Source organism: Gordionus sp. m RMFG-2023, chromosome 3, assembly GCF_954871325.1.
Source record: "Gordionus sp. m RMFG-2023 chromosome 3, tfGorSpeb1-WG-v2, whole genome shotgun sequence".
Taxonomy (NCBI): domain Eukaryota; kingdom Metazoa; phylum Nematomorpha; class Gordioida; order Chordodea; family Parachordodidae; genus Gordionus; species Gordionus sp. m RMFG-2023.
This window is the reverse complement of record NC_088777.1, coordinates 16,400,238-16,421,089: the sequence shown is the minus strand read 5'-3', so window position 1 is coordinate 16,421,089 and position 20,852 is coordinate 16,400,238. Positions and strand designations below refer to the sequence as shown.

Sequence of the window (20,852 nt, the reverse complement as noted above, 5' to 3'; positions counted from 1 at the left end):
CAAAAGGAAATTATTTTGATTTAGCAATTTATTTCAAAAACATGAAAAATTGGTGTTTAAAATTAGCTCGTTCAATATGTAATTTATATTGCTAGGCATATTAAAAAAATAAATATGCTTTAAAATTGTAAGAAAAAGTTTGAATTTTTAAATATCTCGTTTAATATAAATATTTCACTCTTATTAATTTTCCACCTTTTTAAGCATGTCATTTTAAAATGATTATCATTTTAATTTAATTTTTCAATTGTCCGAATCAGAAAGAATTATAATATCTCCAAAACGAAACGAATTTTATTATATTTATTTCTATTTTACTATATTAGCTAAAACATGATTTTTTGTACGTGAATGAATGAAACAAAAATATTATGACAATTTATGATTTTTCGATCATTTATACTTCATGCAAACCAGTAATTGCAATCTAAAGGAGTTAATTTTTTAAAATATAATTGTTTTATTTCTATCTATTTCACATAATTGTTTTTTTAAATATAAATATATGGTGGGTTAGTAAAAATAAATATAAAACCATATTATGGCTTTTAAACCAAAAATTTGGCGAAATAACAGGACAAGGTTTAATATTTTTATGAGAGGGTGTTATTTTTCAATTAAAAAATATATAATAATATCGAATTAAAAATGCGAAAATAGAAAAAATGGACTAGTTGTAAAAGCGTAGGTTTTTTTATATTTACCGAGTTCGTTAATGCAATATTTTTTTTAAAATAATTAATTAAACTTTAATTTTATAATAGGATATATATTATAATCAATATTTGAACTAAATATACAATAAAAAGTATAAATATTAAACATATAAAAAAAGATTCTAATTTTAACAAATATATATTAAGATAGAGAAGTCTAATCATAATTCGTATAATAATTAACTTAATAACTAAAAATTACAATATGTGCTCAAAAAAAATTTAAAATTGAAATGAAAGTTATTTCAAGAACTGAAAAAATGGATTTATGTTGATAAGTTATTATTCTTCGTGCATATATGCTCCAAAGACTTTAAGCCCAGCAAAAAGACAACACAAAAGCATGGGGCCTATCAAAGCCCCTTCGAGTCCGAACATATAGATACCGCCCACGATAGACAGACCAGTAAAGTAAGGATGACCTCCACTATAATTGTTTTTCAAAAAATTTGTAAATTATTTTAAATATTTTTGAACGTTTTTCCTCTTTATCTTTTTTTAGTTTTTAATTCTTTCATAATTTATATATCTTTCTATTCACTTATATCTTTCTTTGTTTTTTTTGGTTCACACTTTTTTTTACCCTTTGATTTCTTTATAAATGGTCGCATCCACAAAAAATTTCGGCAACAAATGCAAAGCGAAAAATATGAGAGGTATAACGTAACTTCCCGTCAAGATCCATAATTCCAGAGTGGCGGGTAGCGAAGCCACATACGTTCCTACGAAAGGGACGGCGGCAAAAATCGAAGCCAGAGCTTTAGAAATAATTGATTTTTGAACAAAGCGTGAAGATTTAAATAGAGTTTGAGATAATGAATAGCCCATCCATTAGTCATAACTGCTAGATTTTATCTCATTTTTTATATACATTATATATTATTTAAACCATTAGCTGTTTGTTAGCACCTTGTTTAGGGCTAATTTGACAAACATTATATCTGAATAAAAAAATATAGGTTGTCTTCCTGACACCGTAATAACTCATCTGTTTCGCTACGTTTTTTTAAATATTTTTTAAAATAATATTTAAATTAGAGGTCGGCGAGCCCAAAGATATTTTCTGGCTGAGCCGAAATTTCACAATTTTTTTTAAAGCTTAGATTCTTCCATAAAAAATTTACGGGTCAAGTTGGACAACTTGCACCAAAATGTTTTACGTGCTAAGCAGCAAATAATTTTTCAAAAATTTCCACGGGTCAATTTAAGGTAGGCCGATTTTTAATTTAAATATTCAATATATTTGCCATCTAAGGCTGGATTCATAGTAGGATCCTATCCGACATGATTTAAGAACTGAGCGATTTAAAAAATCTTTTATTGGGATTTTCATTAATAAATTCAATAATTCTTAGATAATTATCATGAATAGAATTTTTTTTTTAAAAATATATTAATAAATAAAAATTGATCTCATAAACAATTTTAAAATCTATCAGCTGTTAAATCGTGTCAGATAGAATCACACAATAAATCCTACCAAAGAATTTGTACATTACCACGAATCATTTTATATATGACGTCTCTTAATTTTTATTTAAAAAGTTTAACTTATGTATTATACTATATTTGTTATATTGGTCAATATAAATATATATAATATAATAATAAAGGTAATTATGAGGTATTTAGTAATTTCTGATGCTATCAATATTTTAATTAAAAAGGTGTCGACTAGCCTACATCTCCCATATATATGTATTGAAACATTATGATAATTATATTCAAAAAAATAAATTTATTTCCACTTTTTAGATATGTTTGTTCTGATCTATTTAAATTTTATACAAACCGAATTTGAGAAATCATAGTAGAAACACGTAATATGGCCTCTTTGAATAATTTTTTTTAAAACTTTTAACTTTAAGATAAACAGCTGCACAAATTTTAAAAAATCTCTAAACACCATGGTAAAGAATGACTGGTGAATATATTTAGACCAAAAAGTTATACAACTACTTCTGGCAATTTTAACCAAAATTTCGTTAGAAATAGAAGGTATAGTTAAAAAATTTAATATATTATTTTACAAGATTATCATTTAAAATAAAGGAAATTACAAGTACCAGTAGGAATGTAGACCATGCCAACACCGAAAATTTTGTGCATTAACCACGTGTAGAGCCCATAAAATGTTGCCATTTTCAAGGTAGCCGCGAAGACACCGCTTTATATTTAAAAGTTAGAAGAAAAAATTTGAAAAATTAATTCTTTTTATTCACTTGCTTTTTATTATCATTTTTCCTATATAAAAATTGTGTCTTTTAAAATGATATGATTATGCACATCTTACATAATTTTGTAATAAAAAATTGTATAGAGGAAAATTTTTCAGGTTATTTTTTTATTAAAGGGCATTTAAATTATATAAGAGCAGAATATGTATATATTACAAAAGAAATGAATGAAAATTTTAAATATGGTTTATAATAGAATATGACTATTAGAAAAACCAGGTCGAAATATTAACAGGTTTTAATAACAATTTTTAAATATGCTACAAATTTTTCAAAAAAACCTCAGCCTAAAATTCGATTTAAAAAAAGCCTTTTCTCGTCCGATAATATAACATAAAATATCATAGTGAGATTACATGGTTCTCTCTTTAATTTTCGGTCATTTAAAAAAAATGACATGAGATATTTTATTTCTATATTTTTATAATTTTTTCAATTTAAAAGATTAAAAATCAGATGAAACTAATTTATAAAAAATATATAAATATTAGAGAAGAAGGGAGGTGGGAGAGGAGTTAAATTCAAATAGGTAAATGAGATCAAACATAATTCAATTCAAACAAAAATAGAGACAAGAACATGTAATTATCAAGCTACGATCTTTTTTAGTGTGATAACAAATTTCTCTTCTAACTAAGGAACCTTATAGCTTCCTGAATAGCCAACGCAATTTTATTGGCTCCTGTAGACCCGCCCTCTTTCCCCTTCGTTTCTTTGCTTCCAGACTTATCGAAATCCTTTTCATTCGGGGACTCTTTCGCATGATCTTTACGACTGTGATCTTGAGCCTCCTTTTGAGGAACCTTCGATTTTATGGTGGTGACTGTGGTAGTGCTGATAACGCTCACCTCTTTTTGACCCTCCTCGGAAGGTGAGGCTGACTTTGAGTCAGGATTAGGATCTACTATTTGAATTGTCTGCTTCTGTGAGAAAGGAGGATTAAAGTTGAGGGAATTAAAAATAGGTTAAACCGTAAGAAAAAAACTCTTTAAAATTGGAATGCTATATGTGCACTTATTTTTTTTTTCTGAAATGCATGAAATCGGCGTTAAAAAAAGTTTTATAAAAGTATAAATTCTAAATAAAATCACAATTTTTTAATAAACCTAATTAACGATTAACAACAACAGATATAACCACCATTTCTGAAAATTGGAAGGGAGTTAATTAAATAATAAAATAAATATTCAAACCGTTTTCTCGGTATTATCTTCGTTTCCGGGCATAAACTGAGTGAAAAGTTGAACCGGTTTATATTGTTCTCCGCTAGAACTCAAAAAGTAAACGAGAGTCGAGAGAAATATGATCTTATTGATTTTTTAATAAAAAAAATTATATTTCAATTTTTTTTGGAATATTTATAAAATTTCCTTTTTTCTCTCTATTTCCTTCTTTCTCTCTTTTTTTCTTTCGTTCGTTCTCTTCTTTCTTTGAATCTCATCATCTCTTTCATCCATGCCTTTATTAAGTTTCATTATTTTCCTTCCCCATTTGAAAATTTAATATTTAACGCTCCTTTTTATAAAATAAACAAAAACATATTAAGTCCAACACTGAAAAAAAATTTGAATAGTTTAGTTGCTATCTTAAAACATCATTAATTTACGAAAAGCCAATCAACTTTTGGATATTGGGTAAATAAAATAAATGTAATACCCAAGACAAGAAGAAATTCAGGATAGCAGTGCCGCCACCGAATATAAAGGCTAAGGTATTCGAAGATATCATAAAAACGAGATTGATGTTGCTTTTTATGATCAGCCATATGGTAGTTAAAACCTAAATTTTATATTAAATAATATTTTGTTTAACGTAATATATAAACAGGAAATAATTATATGATGATAAAAAATTTAAGAAAAATTACAAGGTACTCTTGCTTCTATGGACGCTTGATCATTGTTTGAGGCCTAAGTTAAGTATTAATAAATCCTTGGAATGTTCTGGAATTTAAAATCTGTTTAAATTTAATTCCGTTCTTTTAAATAAAATTGGGTTTGTTCTTTCCCCTAAAATCTAGTATAAGTTACCTGATTCTAAGCTTATAATAAAATAAATGCGATTTTTTTTTATAGTGTGGACCTAAGTAGCCTTGCCAACCCTTAGTGACAAATACTCACAGAATTAAGGGTGTCGATGTTTTCCTTCACAAACTTCATTATGCCGTCTTTGTGAGCAGAACCTAGCTGAGTTACACTTTCAACAATGTTTTGCCAATTGTGAACCAGCAAGTTTTTGTTCATGATACTCGATTTATTGCCACCAGATAATTTGAACATCGTCCCTTTCTAAGTAAAATATATGAATTTTAAAGGAAGGGATCAAGAATAAATTTTAATCATAAAATTTTATTATGCCGCATCAAATTTTAAATGAATATCATATATAGTGTATTTCAAAAAAATTTGGCCCATTCATAAAGTTTTCAAATAAATTGGAGAGATAAGAAAATCTCTTAATAAATTCTTTATTTTATAAAAAAAATTCACCCCAGAACCTGCGTTTGATTGTGACATTCCTATGATAATAACTACCGAAATAAATAATTTTCTAAGTAAATATATATACATATGAGTTATTCTTATATAAGGAATACCTTAATCATATTATCATATACATGGTCCCATAAGATTAAAATCTGACTCTCAAGTTTGGAGAGATCCTTGTTGCTATTCTGTTGATTTAACGTCGTAAACTTGTAAGTTGATTATTGATTTTAAATTGTGCGAAAAAAAATATTCAATTTGATATAGTTGAAAGCATTTAAAAGAAAATCCTTGTAAAGAATTGAAATTTTTAACATAAATGGATCTAAAAAGATTATAATATGAACTATTAAAAGCCCTGAATACATGCTTTTTTTCAATAAATTTTTCAGATTTGGTGACTATTTGGTTTCTTGAGCAATATTTAGTTTTAGATATCATTCATACATTTTGTAACTTTAAAAAAAAATGGATATTAACAGCTACAGAAAACATTCCCTTCATTGTTCACTGTTAATGTAAACATAAAACGTTACAATGCTATGGAAATAAATATTGCAGAATATATTATAATTTATAATGCAAGGGTATAAAGAAAAACTCCGTGTGTTCTAAATAAAAAAATTGCTTTATAGAGTGCGTATGACAATTCCAAAATAGTTCATTCTCACTTTGTATCGTGCTTTTCTTAATTTGAATAATTCCCTTTATAAAAAAATAACAAAAACCTGATTGGCTATCCACTCTCTTCCAGCATTGTAACCGCTTTCTAAAACAGAATCCACCGATTTTTCCATTTGTTCTGACGGTTGGAACCATCTACATAATCATGAAAAATTTAAAATACACGATAAAAATTTGTTAATTTTTTTAAAATCATTCATTCTATCTAAAAAAAGTCTTAAATCATTTTACAATTAAGGCTTCTTTAGCTTTTGTCATTCAGGCCCACAAAAAATTAAATTTTATTCTATTTTGCCGTGCTCAAATAGGGTTTGTTCTCAAATTAACCTTAATATTAACTGATTTTTCACGGCTTAAAATTTAAATTATCTCCCAATCGTCTACTAACATTTTTTACCCATATTATGTAATCAATCTTAGTCTGCATTCATATTTTGCAAAAATAGCTCATTATTGCCATAAAGGATATACAAAAATCTAGAAAATATATAGCTATATGTAGAGCGATATCATTTTATTTTCGCATTTTCTAACATCCTTCTTTCTTATCTTTGACCATATATACGTTAAATAAAAAATTAAGTTTGAGTTTAAAAAGCCTCTTTCTGAAATCAATTTAACAAGCATGTTGGCTCATATCAAAGCAAACGATCTTAATTTTTTGTTGGAGAAACATTTAAAATAAGGTATTAGGGACGGATTTCGGTATAATACGCCAGTTTTTCAAGTAACTATCACTAAATACGATTATTATCTCCAACAAATTAAATGATAAGGGACAACATAATTTTGATTTATAATTATCACTAGTAAGTATAGTTGAGTAATGAGCAAAAATCCACCAATTCAGCATAATTTACAAGCGCGTGCCTAAGAAAATCCGTTAAGTATGGAGACATGCGTTCATTTATTTCTGCCTTTTCTCAAAGTTGAGCTATATTTTTCAAAAAAAAACCCGAAGTTGAGGTGATAGTTTTCGGCTAAAAACTAGGTTCAGCCGCTTTTATTAGCTAGCTAAAAATAGATCAATTACTTAACTACATCTGTAACTGTAAGACAAACAAAATATTGTCCTTCGAGATATAAAAATTTTAGACATTTTTAAGGTAATATTGCAATGATTTTTACAAGTTTTAAATCAAGTATTTATTACTTACTTTCTTTCTCTCCATTCTTTGCGTAGGAAAAATATATTAGGTAAATTTAATAAAATTTACTGATTTTCAACGATGGTAGAATTAACTGCCGAATGAACTACATTAACTAGGTGCGCGCTTTCTTGATATATCTATTCAATAAAAATTGTAATATTTCTCATGCGCCCTATAAATAAGCATCTAAATAAAGACATAAAATATATATTGTACCCTTACCCACCATGAAAATTAAATGTATAAATAAAATGAATAAACTTATAGACACTTTAATTTAAAATAAATTAGCACCTTTATGCACCCCCTTTCGTAAAAACCTAGAGAAGCCCCTGATGATTAGCAGATTAGATACGAGTGTTTCATATATTATTCTGAGCAATTATTATTTCACAGTAATTAAGTTTAATTTTTGAACCTTAAAAAATTCAATATTCAGTATTTTTTCTGATTGTTTAAGGACTGTCTATTCTCAGTGTTTTAAGAGATTTAGTCGTTACAAATAAAGAGGAAACATATATATACTTGAAAGGACAAAAATATCCCCAAGGAAAGTAAGGTAATGAAGGTAAAAAACATAAGCAGCACTGTAGTAGCGGTATCTATCGAATTTCGGATTGAAGAGATTATCTAGCATTCATTCATTTGATTTAAGTATAAAAAGGAAATTTGATATTATACTTATTAAAAAACAATGTTATTCCTCGAATCTTTAATGCTCAGATGAACTCACCTAACTAATCCTACATTCACAGCTAGCGCAAATTCGTGGCGAAATACTGTGAATGCAGGGCAATCTTACTTTCCCCAATTTCTTCCTCATTTCCCCCTTTCATGTATAAAATTTTAATTAAAATAATCCGTCTAAACCCTGCTTTAAGTTTTTTCAAAAATATAAATTTTCAAACCTGAGCCCACCCGGCTCGAGATTTTTATTAATTTCAAACCAGAACCTGGCCCAAAACGTTTATTTATTGGCCCAAGCTAAGTCCGAATTTTTATTTTTTTAAAAATGTAAATTTAAAGCATAATTATAAAGTTAAATAAAAAATAGTTGCAAATTTCTTTGCCTTCGAAGAAATTCTATTATCAATTTAGGAAGAGAAAAAAACATAATATTATATTTTAAATCCGAGTTTAGCCCAAAATTTTTGTCTGCACTCCAGAGCAGGTTTCCACGAAGCATGAGATAAAATGTATATATGGAAATATATCAAATTAAAATAAAAAAAATTAAGCCTTGAAGTGTTATAATGAAATAAATGTCTTAGTCGGATAGATATTCATGGGAACCTATAAAGATTATTGTTCCCAGAAAGGAAGCCTTGTGTTTTAAAAAAACTCAGTTATTTGCATTTTTTTTCTGGAGGAATAAATATTATACAATGGAAAAATAATATTACTTACAATTTTTATATTGAAAATTAATAATATAATTTTTTTTAATAATGACCAAAGGCGTAGCCAGGATTTTTATAGAGGGGAATTTATTTGAAGGGGGGGGGGGTAATTTAAGCTATAGTAATTATTTTAAAAATGTATTTTTAAAAATTGATGTATATAATTATTTGATAGTTTTTTATGAAGAGGAAGAGTCAATTTTTATATACTTAAAATTATAAACTTTGAAAGGTGATCTCCCGCTCTCTAGGCTCTGCCTATGCTGGTAATTTTGTATAAATAATAGAGAAATAAATAGCAAATAATCCCTTATACGATGTAATAAAAATAAATGATAAAAGAAAACAAAGATTTGAAATATACCATTCGATCTAGAGTGAGGAATAATTCGTAAACGCCTTTGATAGGCGTATTTATAAGGGCCAAGCGAAAATCTTTAAGATTATCCTTGAGATTCTGACACCGGCTCAAGCTATTGTAGGTTCGGTCGTATATGATGGTCCAAACTCCAAAATGATATCCTACAAAAAAAAAGGTATTCAATGTAATATAGACAGCATGATCAAATCATAATTTCTTGAATAAAAATCCAGATTTAAATCAATTTTTCTTTTTGTTTTTATTTTAGATTTTTACATTAGTTTTTATCTTCAAATATAAAAAACATTTTGTCATGCATTTCATTTTATTATAATTTGAAAATAATTTTAATTAATTGCTAAATTTTATCATCCTAGGAAAAGTGGATATTTGCTATTTGGGTGATATGCTAAACGCAGATGGTGGTGTAGATTCTGCCGTTGTTGCAAGGGCCATACAAGCTTGGAAGAAGTTTAAAGAGATGTCGTCTATTCTTAAAAATAAAAAAGTCTCTCTGAAGTTAAAGGGGAAAGTTTACGTAAGCTGTGTGAGGAGTTGTTTGGTTTATGGCGGCGAAACATGGGCAATGAAAGCGACTCACGAAGCAAAATTAGAAAGAAAAGAGATGAGGATGATTGTGGGGTATCTCTGAGAGAGAGAGAATCTAGCAAGGAATTGCGAGCAAGAAAATGATTGGAGTGGTAATGCGACGAAATAGACTAAGATGATTTGGGCATGTGGAACGTATGACAAAAGATGACTGGGTAAAGAGATGCACCTTGATGGAAGTAGGAGGATCAAGACGAGGAAGGCCGAAGATGATGTGGATAAATTTGATAGCGGCGGATATGAGAAGCATGAATCCTACAAATATTGATGCTCAGGACTAGTGTTGTTAAACGGCTCGTTTTGAGCCGATTTTTAAAAAGGCTAACTCAATATTTCATCCAGAAAATTATTATGCAAGCCTGAAGATTTTGCTCATAGAAGGAACAAAGGTCTAGACATATATCATCGAAATCTCGAGACTTAGGTAATATTATTCTGGCTACAATATTGAGTTAGCCGTTTAACAACACAACTCAGGACCGTCAAAAATGGAAAAGAAAAATCAGTAGGAAAACTGGCCTACCAGGGTAAACCTGGAAATTGCCATAAAACGGAGAAGAAGAAGAAGTTATTGAAGTGACAGATATAAATGAGAACCTTTAACCTTATCCTCAGCTCCGTATAAAAATAATTAAGAATTATCATTTTTCATAACGTAGATTTCCTTCATTGTGTGAAGACAGTAGCTTATTAGCAGCAATAAGTCACCCAAAATTAAACTTAATTGGCGTAATATCAATCTGCAGCAAAATCGGTTGGAAAAATAGGTAATGCCCATTTAGAAATTCTAAAGGATCAATCACATGCAGATTCTTATTCTAATAATTGCATAGATAAAACTAATACTTTCTGTGCGAGAAATTTTTTGCAAAATGCGCTTTTCGATTAATATTTTTAGTACAAAATATATTTAAAAAATAACTTTTAAATATAACACCTTTGCTGTGAATCGCTCCACAAGAGCGTAGTTTAGTAAATCTAAGTATGCTCTTAATGAAAGAAGGGGATTTTTTATTATTTAATGGCTAATTTTGATTATAAATAAATATATAAATATTATTCTTAATTATAGTATTTCATTACAATAAATTTAAACTATATTAAATTATTTATATATTAATTAATTTTGCATCGATCATATATTTTCGTCAAAAATTTATAAAATAAGAAAAGGATCGTGATCCTTTTTTAAAAAAGTTCGATCCTGGATTTAAATCCCGTTTTTTAAAAAAAAGATAGTGATTCGATCTTTTTGAAAGGATCGATTAACAAAATTATTCTCTTATCATATATTTCCCTAACTGCTAAATTTGATAATGAATTATTAAAAAAAATATCAACAGCAAAGTAGACCAAAATGATTTTAATAAATATCAATTTGTTTTGGTTTAGGGCTTTGTCTTTAAATATAGATAAGCATTAAAATTTTACAATTTGTAATTTATTTAAAAAAAACCCATATTTTAAATTTAGCAATTTAAACTATAATTTGTTTCAATCAATATTAAAGATAATAAATAGAATAAAGTTTATTTTTAAGTAATAATTTTAATATAATTTTTACAAATATATTAAACAAAAATTAATTTTTATTTTTTCAAATAATAATATGTCAAGCGGATTGAATATTATAGTTTTTTACATGATAATTAATTTAAATATAATTATATAAAAAGATTTAAACCATCTATTAATAGATTGGATGATATAATTTTGTTACTTTATTATTAAATATATATGTTTATAACATAACAAAATGAATCTCAATTCAATTAATAAAGAATAAATATAAATTTTTACCTAAACAATGGCACTTATGTTTTACATTTTAGATATTAAATTATATGATAACAATTTATTTTTAACTTAATTAATATTGTGAAATTTTTTTAAATAATCAAATTTATAAAAACCGTAACGAACCGGAAAGAACCGTTATAACTTTAAAACCATAATGAATAGATATTAATTTATTCAAAAAAAACCAGAATGGAACAAAACCTTTATATAATTGTATATTAAAAATCGGAATAAACCGAATCGCACCCTGTAGCAAATTATTGGAAGATAGCAATTCTCCTATTCAAAATATTTGCAATCCATTTGACTAAAATCTAGAAATATTTTTTTTAAATGCTTAAAAGAATAGGAAACCATTTAGGAATCTGAAGAAAGCTAAAATATGGGTCTTCTATATTATTATTTTAAAGAAGAGAAGCCAAAAGTAAAAATTTCCGAAGAGCTATGTCAGTCTAGACGTAAGACCGAATAACCAAGAATGAATATTTTAAGATTCACGTTTTACATTGTATAAGAGTTTTAAATAAATTTTAATTTTTTTATCAATTTTATGCATGAAAATCACAAAATAACTTATAAAATAATTTTTTTTTAAATATTTGGAATTTTTAGATAAAATTTAAACAAATATTTTTTTTTGCTTCCGACACCTAATATTTTTCTTAAATGCCTAAATTATTGATACTCATTTTGATTTTAAAAAAAAAATCAGTTTTCATACATTTATGCAATAATGTATTCTTTGCAAGTATTTTCGTCTAATAGTTATTTTATATAAATTGTAGCTTAAGAGATGTGTCATATGTGTCTGAATCTATGCAACGATAATTTAAAAAAATTATATATCTTGGGAGCCCCATGCCATTTTACGAGGATGGACCCTGTGATCTTCTGCCAGGCCTCTGATAATAACACTATTATAAAATACTTTTAATCATATTCTATATTGCCAATTTAACAATGGTTTATTTAAAAATTCCAAAGAGAAACAGATGATTAATATAATAAAATGAATGCATGTTTGATTAATAACTTTGCCTCAGAAGTTATCCTCCTCGATATTTTTATTTTATTAAAAAATATGATTATAAAAATAATAGCAATTTGATTAAATAAATCAATTTTTTTGGTTTATAAATTTTAAAAATCATGATTTTTAAATTCATTTCTTTTTATAAATATTCTATTGATCATATAATAAAATTATTTCTAGTCAATTCAATATTTCCAATTTAACAATGATTTTATTTATATGTTACAATGGAAAACAGATGTTTAATTTAATATAATAATAAAATAAATGCATGTTCGATTTTGCTTAAGGATCAAGAGGTTATTTTTCTTAAGGGTTTTTTTATAAAAATTATTTTCATAATTGTTTCCCAACTTTATCAGTTGATCACGTGATGTCATTTATTTAGACTTTAATTAGCTTCTCATTTTTTTTACCTAAGAAGCTATTAATATAATAAATTTAGAATGACAAAATTTTACAAACAAGGATTGGGCCTCAAAAAATGGTATGTTATTTTTATAATTAACTTTTTATTCAATAAGATGGTTAACTAAATCATTATTATCGTTTTTATAAGCAAGAGGATAAGGTAAAATTGAAAGAACGGTGTAAATAATAAGGGGCAAATTTTTATCCATTGTTTGGGAAGTCATTTATTCCTTTATTTTCATATTTTGAATTACACCATATCTGAGAAATCTAATAATACTGTATTACATTAGTTTCTTTGGATATAGATAAAGCATTGAAATATCCTAATTATACTACATATTCTGGTTTACGATATATACTGGTTTATATGATAGTACTGTATATATTCGAATCCAGCATGGACCAGGTTTTTTTCTAAAATCAGCACTAGGTGATTTCGTGTTACGGGTTATGATATTTAGAATACCGGAAGCGACCGAATGATTACGTTGACAAAATTTAAATAAAAGTGGGTCTTATTGTATTTAATAAAACTTTGTCGTTGTTAAGTAAATTGCTCTATGACAATCAACGCTATATATTATTACCCGAAAAAAAATTAGTAAATCTTTGCAAGTTATGTTATAAACAAGTGTTGTGTCATAAAAATAAGTTTTAGGGTGTTTCCTGGTTCGACTTATTTTTGATACTTCATGCTGTCTAGCCTCGGCTAAACAGCTTTTGAACTAGGACACTCTATTTTGTTTTGTTTTAAGTATTTGGTGGCATTGTTATTTATCGCATGTTTTTTCTCGTTTATAAGTTGTTTATTTTCGTTTATTTTTTGGTTTTGTTATTTTTTTCATTTTTTCGGGTGTTTAATAATAAGTCGAACCAGACCTTAAAAAATAATTTTTTCTTGATTTTGTTTATTAGTAATTTTTTTTATTCAAATATCAATTTTTTTTAAAATAAAATTTTGAACATTTTTTTTAAAAAAAAAGTAATTCAATCAAAATATTTAAAATTAAAAAAGTAAACTATTTTTTAAAAAATAGCATTATATCTCAAAATTATTCGGCTTGAAAACAAACCTCGGGGCAATAAAATTAAAAAAATATGGGGTGAATTAAATCGATTTTTATTAACAGATTAAAATCATAATTATTAAATTTAAGTTTCACCATCAAACATAGTTGAAATCACATGATAGATCTAACATTCATTAACTTCTAATGTGAAAACTATTTTTTGTAGCCGTACCCACATAATTTTGAATGACCAAATTGTTAGGGCCAAAATAAATTGAGGGTGTCTAACATCTGGCTAAAATATAAATCAAAAAAGTTTTAAAAAAACAAAATTTAAAAAAAATAAAGCAACGGTAACAGAATACCTTTCATTCAGCCAATGTTGTAAAATAAAGAAATAAATTAGCCTATCCTTTGAAAATGAAAATATAATTACTAATACTATCAGCGTCGTGGCTATTCCTTAAATATGTCGCTTAAAAGAAAGAATATAATTGTTGAAAAACACAATAAACGATGTATCTTTATTCTTTAGATCAGACTTCGAGCATATTTTAGTCATGTCGTTCTACGAGAGTTTTTTCAAACCTCGATTAAATGGCTAAACAGATATTACCGAAGCCTATATATTTCACTAAGAGCCAAATTCATCTGCCATGTTTTGAAGAAATCTCGAGGGTCAGATAATCTTGGACTATAGTTCTGATTTAAACACTTCTTAAAAATCGATTAAATCGAGGTTTATACAACTTACTTCATTCTACCGTCCATTTCATATACAGTTTAATTTAACTATATTTGTCAATCTGCAGCCGCTTTTGTCATTTTTTTATGCCACTCTTAGGCAATGTGTATCTAAGGTAAGCCGAAAAAGTCCTGAAAAGCATGCAAAATAAAAAAAAATTTACAAATTTTTTTTATTTCTCGTTTATAGCAAAAGATAAATATATTTTAAAAAAAGGGTAGGTGGTTAATCCTTTTATAAGTCCTCGTCCAAAACATCAAATTTCAAAATTTATCGAAAAACGACGAAATAAGCCTTTTTTTAAAGAAAAATAAAGATATCGCCGTATACATAATTTGTGAAATTTTTAAAACTTTATCAATAGGCTTCTTTAAATTTTTGAAACTTTAAAAAAAAAATTTAACAAGTTTTGGATGCAACCTTAAGATAAAAAAAATTTATTGATTAATTTTTTATTCCCACTTTGTATATAATAAGCGGCAAGCAACAAGTAATGCAAAATTTTCCAAATCGGTTCGTTTTTGTGTCGATAATAAAAGTTGAGAAATTTTGAGAAGCGCACTCTAATAAACGTACAAATTTTCCGGGATCTATGTTCTGTTTATACATTTATTAATAATGTAATTTAATATTTTTGCAACATGCAATTTAGATAGGAATGATCAGAAAAAAATACTTTTAGTTGTTAAACGGCTCGATTTAAAAAAACCGCTAACCCAATATTTTAGGTAAAACTATTATTATGCAAGCCTGATTTTGCTCATAGAATATAGAAAGGTATTTATTAACGAAATCTTGAGGCTTGCGTAATATTTTTTTTGACTAAAATATTGGGTTAGCCATTTTTAAAAATCGAGCCGTTTTACAACACTAGATTAAGTTTTGCTGTGATCATTTACAGAGTTTGAAATGCTCTCCAAAAATAAATTCTTCAAAGATTTTTTAAGAAGATATTTTTGAGATCTTTTTCTTGCTTAAACAATTTTTGATAATTTTATGCACAATAAATTTTTCATGATTGATGAAATAAAAAATTTTTTAAAAAATGATTTAATCTTCAATTTTGTGATTTACAAAATCTTAGATTTTTTTACAAACTATGAATCATTTACAGATATATTAAATTAAATATTTTAAAAAAATTTGAAAGCGATATCCGTTAATACAAGTCTTGTAATTTACATAATCTAATATATATAATCTCCATAATCAAAACATGATCGTTTTCATATCTTCCTAATGTATTTAAAATTTAAGGAGACTATATAGTGTAATGTTATTTTTTTGCTCTCTACGAGAGTCGAACCACAAACCTCCCGTTTCAAAGTCGTATGTTTTAAGAATGCACCAACTTGAATATAATTAAATTTAAAATATTAATTATATATATATTAATTAATAGCTGATATTTTTAAAATTCTGCCGTTTATTACTACCATACTAGCTGACGGGGTTGAAGGGTAATTATTTAGTTTGTGTGTATGCACTAATTTTATATAAATATTAAAATTTAAGAGAAAGAGAAAGAGAAAGAGAGGTAAAATTGTTACAATGTATACCGTGAGCATGTATTAGAAATATCAAAATTTAAATTTGTGATGGAAATCATATTGGATAAAATATAAAATAGAAATGCTTGAAAATTTTTTAATTTTAAATATGGGCTAGACATTGGCCTGAAAATTTTTTTTGTAGAAATCGCCAGGCCTGATTAAAAAACCAAGCCCATGCAACTTTCATATTCTGATTTTATTTTTAAATGAATTATGACTTTTATATATTTTATTTCAGTTTTCAACTAACAAAATTATTATGATCTTTGGCGGGCTCGAGAAAGTTTTCCCAACAATATGGTTTTCAGAGATTTACCTATCTCCGTGGGAAAAAATTAAAAAAAATTCCGGGTTGGCCAGGTTTGAGAAAAAAAATTTCAGGCCAATGACTGGTCCATATTTAAAATTAAAAAAATTTCAAGCATATCTATTTTAAATTTTAACCACTATGATTTCAATCACAAATTTAAATTTTATTCTAAATATAAAATTAAATTTAAGATATTGTTATTAAATTACAACAATAGAAATAAATGTAATATAAAATTAAATTTAAGACATTGTTAATAAATTACAATAGAAATAAATAGCAAAATTTTATGAAAGTTGCATGGGACTTGGTTTTTTGAACAGGCCTGGCTATGTCTGCAAAAAAAATTTCAGGCCAATGTCTACCCCATATTTAAAATTAAAAAATTTCCAAGCATCTCTATTTTAAATTTTATTCAATATGATTTCTATCACAAATTTAAATTTTATTCTATATATAAAATTAAATTTAAGACATTATTATTAATACAATAGAAATAAATGGCAAAATTTTGGGAAAGTTGCATGGGATGTGGTTTTTTGATCAGGCCTAGCTATGTCTGCAAAACAAAATTTCGAGGCAAATGTCTAGCCTATATTTAAAATTCAAAAATTTTGAAGCATCTCTATTTTTAATTTTACCCAGTATAATTCCTATCACAAATTTAAATTTTGATATTTCTAATACCCTTAATGCTCATGGGTTGCATTGCAACAATTTTACCTCTTTTTCTCCTAAATTTTAATATAAAGCATATTTAGTACAATATACACAAACTAACTAATTACACCTCAACCCCTCATTCTTGACGGGTTATTAGCTAGTAAAATATAAAATACATTTGGCGTGACACAAGGGCCCAAAATCTTCAAAATTTACCTTTGCTTAAAATAACTTTTATCTACATTAGTTTTAAAACCTTTTTTATTGGGCGAATATTTTTCACATGCATTTTCATATTTAATGACCGATCTATGCCAAATATTAATATAATTTCTGATATAAGTTTATAGATATTAAATCACTTAATAATTACTTGAAAAATTTATATTGGAAAACTGAAGATTTTAAAAGATGTTTTTGGCCCGGTAAGAAATATTGATCCGTCCGAAAAATATCTTACGAAAGTGGGCGAGTGTTTTTAGTCATGCTGGCCTCGTAAATATTTTTTTATGAAGAAAAAATCAGAAATTTGAATTACTTAAAGGTTTAATATTTTTTAAATTTTGCATGAATTATCCGACCTGATAAATTTGCACAAGTTGGCTAAAATTTCGGGCCATGTAAATCTCTAATCTTTATTATCTACCAATACTATTTATTCATTATGATGATAAGATTTTTAAATTTTAATTTAAAATTTTTTTAACTTGCTAAAATTGTTAAATTAACATATTTATATTCTTAACTATTTTTTACAAGTTAAATAATTTTATTTGCATAAAAATTAAAAAAATATGGAAATGTTTTCCATCAAATCTGCAAAAACACTGGGAACGTATAATTTGAATACAAACCAATCATTCAAATAATTAGATATTAGATAATTTCATCGATAATTCGAATTCATCGGAAGAATTATTAATATTTTTTAATCATTAGTAATTTCTATTGATAACGCCATATAAATTTGATAGTTGATGTGATTAAGGCATGCATCAACTGCCGATGAAAGGTTGTTCTTAGTTGGTGTATTATAAAGAAGTAACAAAAAAACCTCTTTGCCTTAACAGTAGCTTGGCATATAAATTAAGTTAATAGGCATTTTAAATTCGTTTATAAGCTTGTCATCAAATTATCATAATAATAATTTATTCTGTTTAAAATTAGATATGCTATAAATTGTAATCTGTCAATATGTTATCTATCCTATAAATTATTTTATATTTAAAAAAAATGAATTATTCGAATAATTTAATCGAGTTAAATACGAATAATTGACTATACGATTCGTATTCGTTTTTAAATAGGCCTACCCAACAATAGCCGATATTACATACTTAAATGTAATAATACAAAACAACATGAATTTATACCGCAAATTATATATATATATATATATATGTAAAATAAATAAGTTGACTAAGCTAAGCTACAAAAATGCGACAGTATAAGCTATAGATTTTTATTGTTCAATCAAATATGTAGGTTTTTTTGCTTTTTTTTTTAGCTTAATCTATGCAGATATTTCATTTTTTAAGCCGACTTTGACATAGCCTTATTTTTCATTTCCGAAAAAAAACGAATTTTTGTAAGACATTGAAATTTTAATTAACATTATATGCAACGTTAATAATCCCTGGTTTAAATGCCACTGACAACAAAAGAATCTAATTGTTTTACATTTAGCCTGTGGGAAAATTGTATCATTTTTCATGTGCATTGAAATTTCGTCAAATTCAATGCCCACAACAAATTCCTTTAAGTGAGAGAAAGTAATAATAGGAATATACATTTCATTTCATGTCAACTCAAAATTTTCGAATTTGTTCCTTCCTTCCTTAGAGATATAGGAAAGAAGTTAAGCTGTCAGAAGAGAGTTCCAAAAAATTTTCCTTTACCATAAAATTGGCTAGATTAGAAGATACAATTTTCTATTTATTCATGATCCATAATTATTACAAAATTAAGATAGATTATTTTGAGGTAATTCTTTTTTAAAAATAATAGAGTAAATTGAAGACTACTAATAAAAATAAATCATTAAATTAAATGATCAAAATTATTTAAAAAAATAAGCTAACCTATTCTACGAATAATGGCAATCAATATTGACAAGGGCAGAATGAGTAGAACCCATTTGTAAAATTCGATGAATAAACAACACCAAAGCAAAAACATTATATATCTATTGCTATCCCATGCTTGTTGTTCAGATTTATCAGTGATATTTTTTATTTCATTCAAAATTTTATGCTCATTTTCAATCATATTATTTACCTATGAAAAAAATATCTCTGAAAATAAACAATATAAATTGATTACATTAATATTCTGATTTTTTTTGTCAGTTAACATATTATCGCTATTTATGTTTTGATAGGTATTTACATTTAGTTGTGGTATGTTATATATTTCTACTGAATTTTTGGAATCTTTTGTAGATATATGAGATAAATTATCATTTATATATAATAAATATATTTTAATAAAAATATAACCTGATTCTTTATAAAGTGTTTTATGGAGATTTATATCATAAAATAAGCCTCCTAAGTATAAACCACTCATTAATAAAAATACAAAAGATTGACTATGATAGTTAGGTATATAATAAGCAACATTGCATAATATCAATAACCAAACAACATATGAAGAATATCTCAAAAGATTTTTGTCATAATCAAAAAATATGATGGATACAAAATATGCAATCAGAAGTGCACAAACCTAAAAGAAATTCCCATTAGTGTTTAATAAAATTATTCAATACCCATTTTCCAGAAAAGATTGATATCCAAAAATCAAAAGAATTTATAAATAAATTGGAAAAATATGTAAACAAATACATGAAGGCTGTTATTATTTTCAAATGATGAGCCAAATATAAGCATGTGACAGCAGTTAAAATTTTTAATATGAATTTCCATTTGCATAGAATATTATCTCCTATTCTTTCAGTAGTGGTTGCTAAATATTTGATAGGAGAATAAAAAAGTGAAAATAAAAAAGTTCGGTTATTTTTATCTTTTCTTGATTGAGGAATTGTTATAGAATCAACCCAATCATAGAGATTTTTGGTTAATTTTCTTTTAAAAGGATGTAAAAAGGCTCCAAATAACAATGCCCAAGCAATTGGTCTTAAAAACTTTTGTAAGACAAAATAAACTGCCACTAATATACCCAAAATAATTATTAAACACAAAAAGGCTAAAACATTATAAAAAGCATTTCGAATATGATTATCGTCCTCTTCTGGTATAAGTCTGAATACGTTTCCAAATGTCTTTGTGGTGCTCGTAGTAATATTGGTGGCATTAATGTTAGGCCCAGGAGAAGAGCTAAATCCTGGATCATTTTCCGTAGAATAGCTTCGTTTGAACCGCAATGATTCCTTTTCTTCATTATCGGTTTTCATAATTAAATTATCTTGATCAATGTGAAATTTAACATATGGTAATTTAGCGATGAATGTGTATAATTAGTTTCATATACTAAACCATACCCAGTCTGATAATAACATATTTAAAAATTAACACATAACTCAATAGCTTAACAATTTGCACTTCCTGATACTACCATTAGTTTTGGAATATTCCTGTCTTTCGCTAAATCGATTTTTAAAAGCTGTAGCATCATTCCTCCCTAGAAAATCTTATATTTTTACCTTTCATCACTTCTAC

General features: G+C 26.3%; 1 protein-coding gene across 2 annotated transcripts; it reads right to left on the bottom strand.

Moving 5' to 3' along the window:
- Positions 1-863: 863 nt before the first annotated feature.
- On the bottom strand, positions 864-19,888 carry LOC135925866 (transmembrane protein 245-like). 2 transcript variants are annotated; one of them, XM_065461405.1, is made up of 15 exons: positions 19,671-19,888; positions 19,495-19,604; positions 19,254-19,449; positions 9,039-9,196; positions 7,800-7,904; positions 7,341-7,411; positions 6,168-6,258; positions 5,550-5,648; positions 5,074-5,241; positions 4,610-4,732; positions 4,147-4,260; positions 3,596-3,876; positions 2,783-2,883; positions 1,300-1,474; positions 864-1,143 (listed from the first exon to the last, which is right to left on the bottom strand). In XM_065461405.1, exons 1-15 carry the CDS (start codon positions 19,738-19,740, stop codon positions 999-1,001), a joined length of 2,007 nt encoding a protein of 668 aa, XP_065317477.1. In that variant the 5' UTR covers positions 19,741-19,888; the 3' UTR covers positions 864-998. The 2 variants fall into 2 exon arrangements, with proteins under 2 accessions (XP_065317477.1, XP_065317478.1); XM_065461406.1 differs by lacking the exons at positions 19,254-19,449; positions 19,495-19,604; positions 19,671-19,888 and adding an exon at positions 15,109-15,194 and having other exon boundaries at positions 866-1,143.
- Between the last annotated feature and the right edge of the window lie 964 nt (positions 19,889-20,852).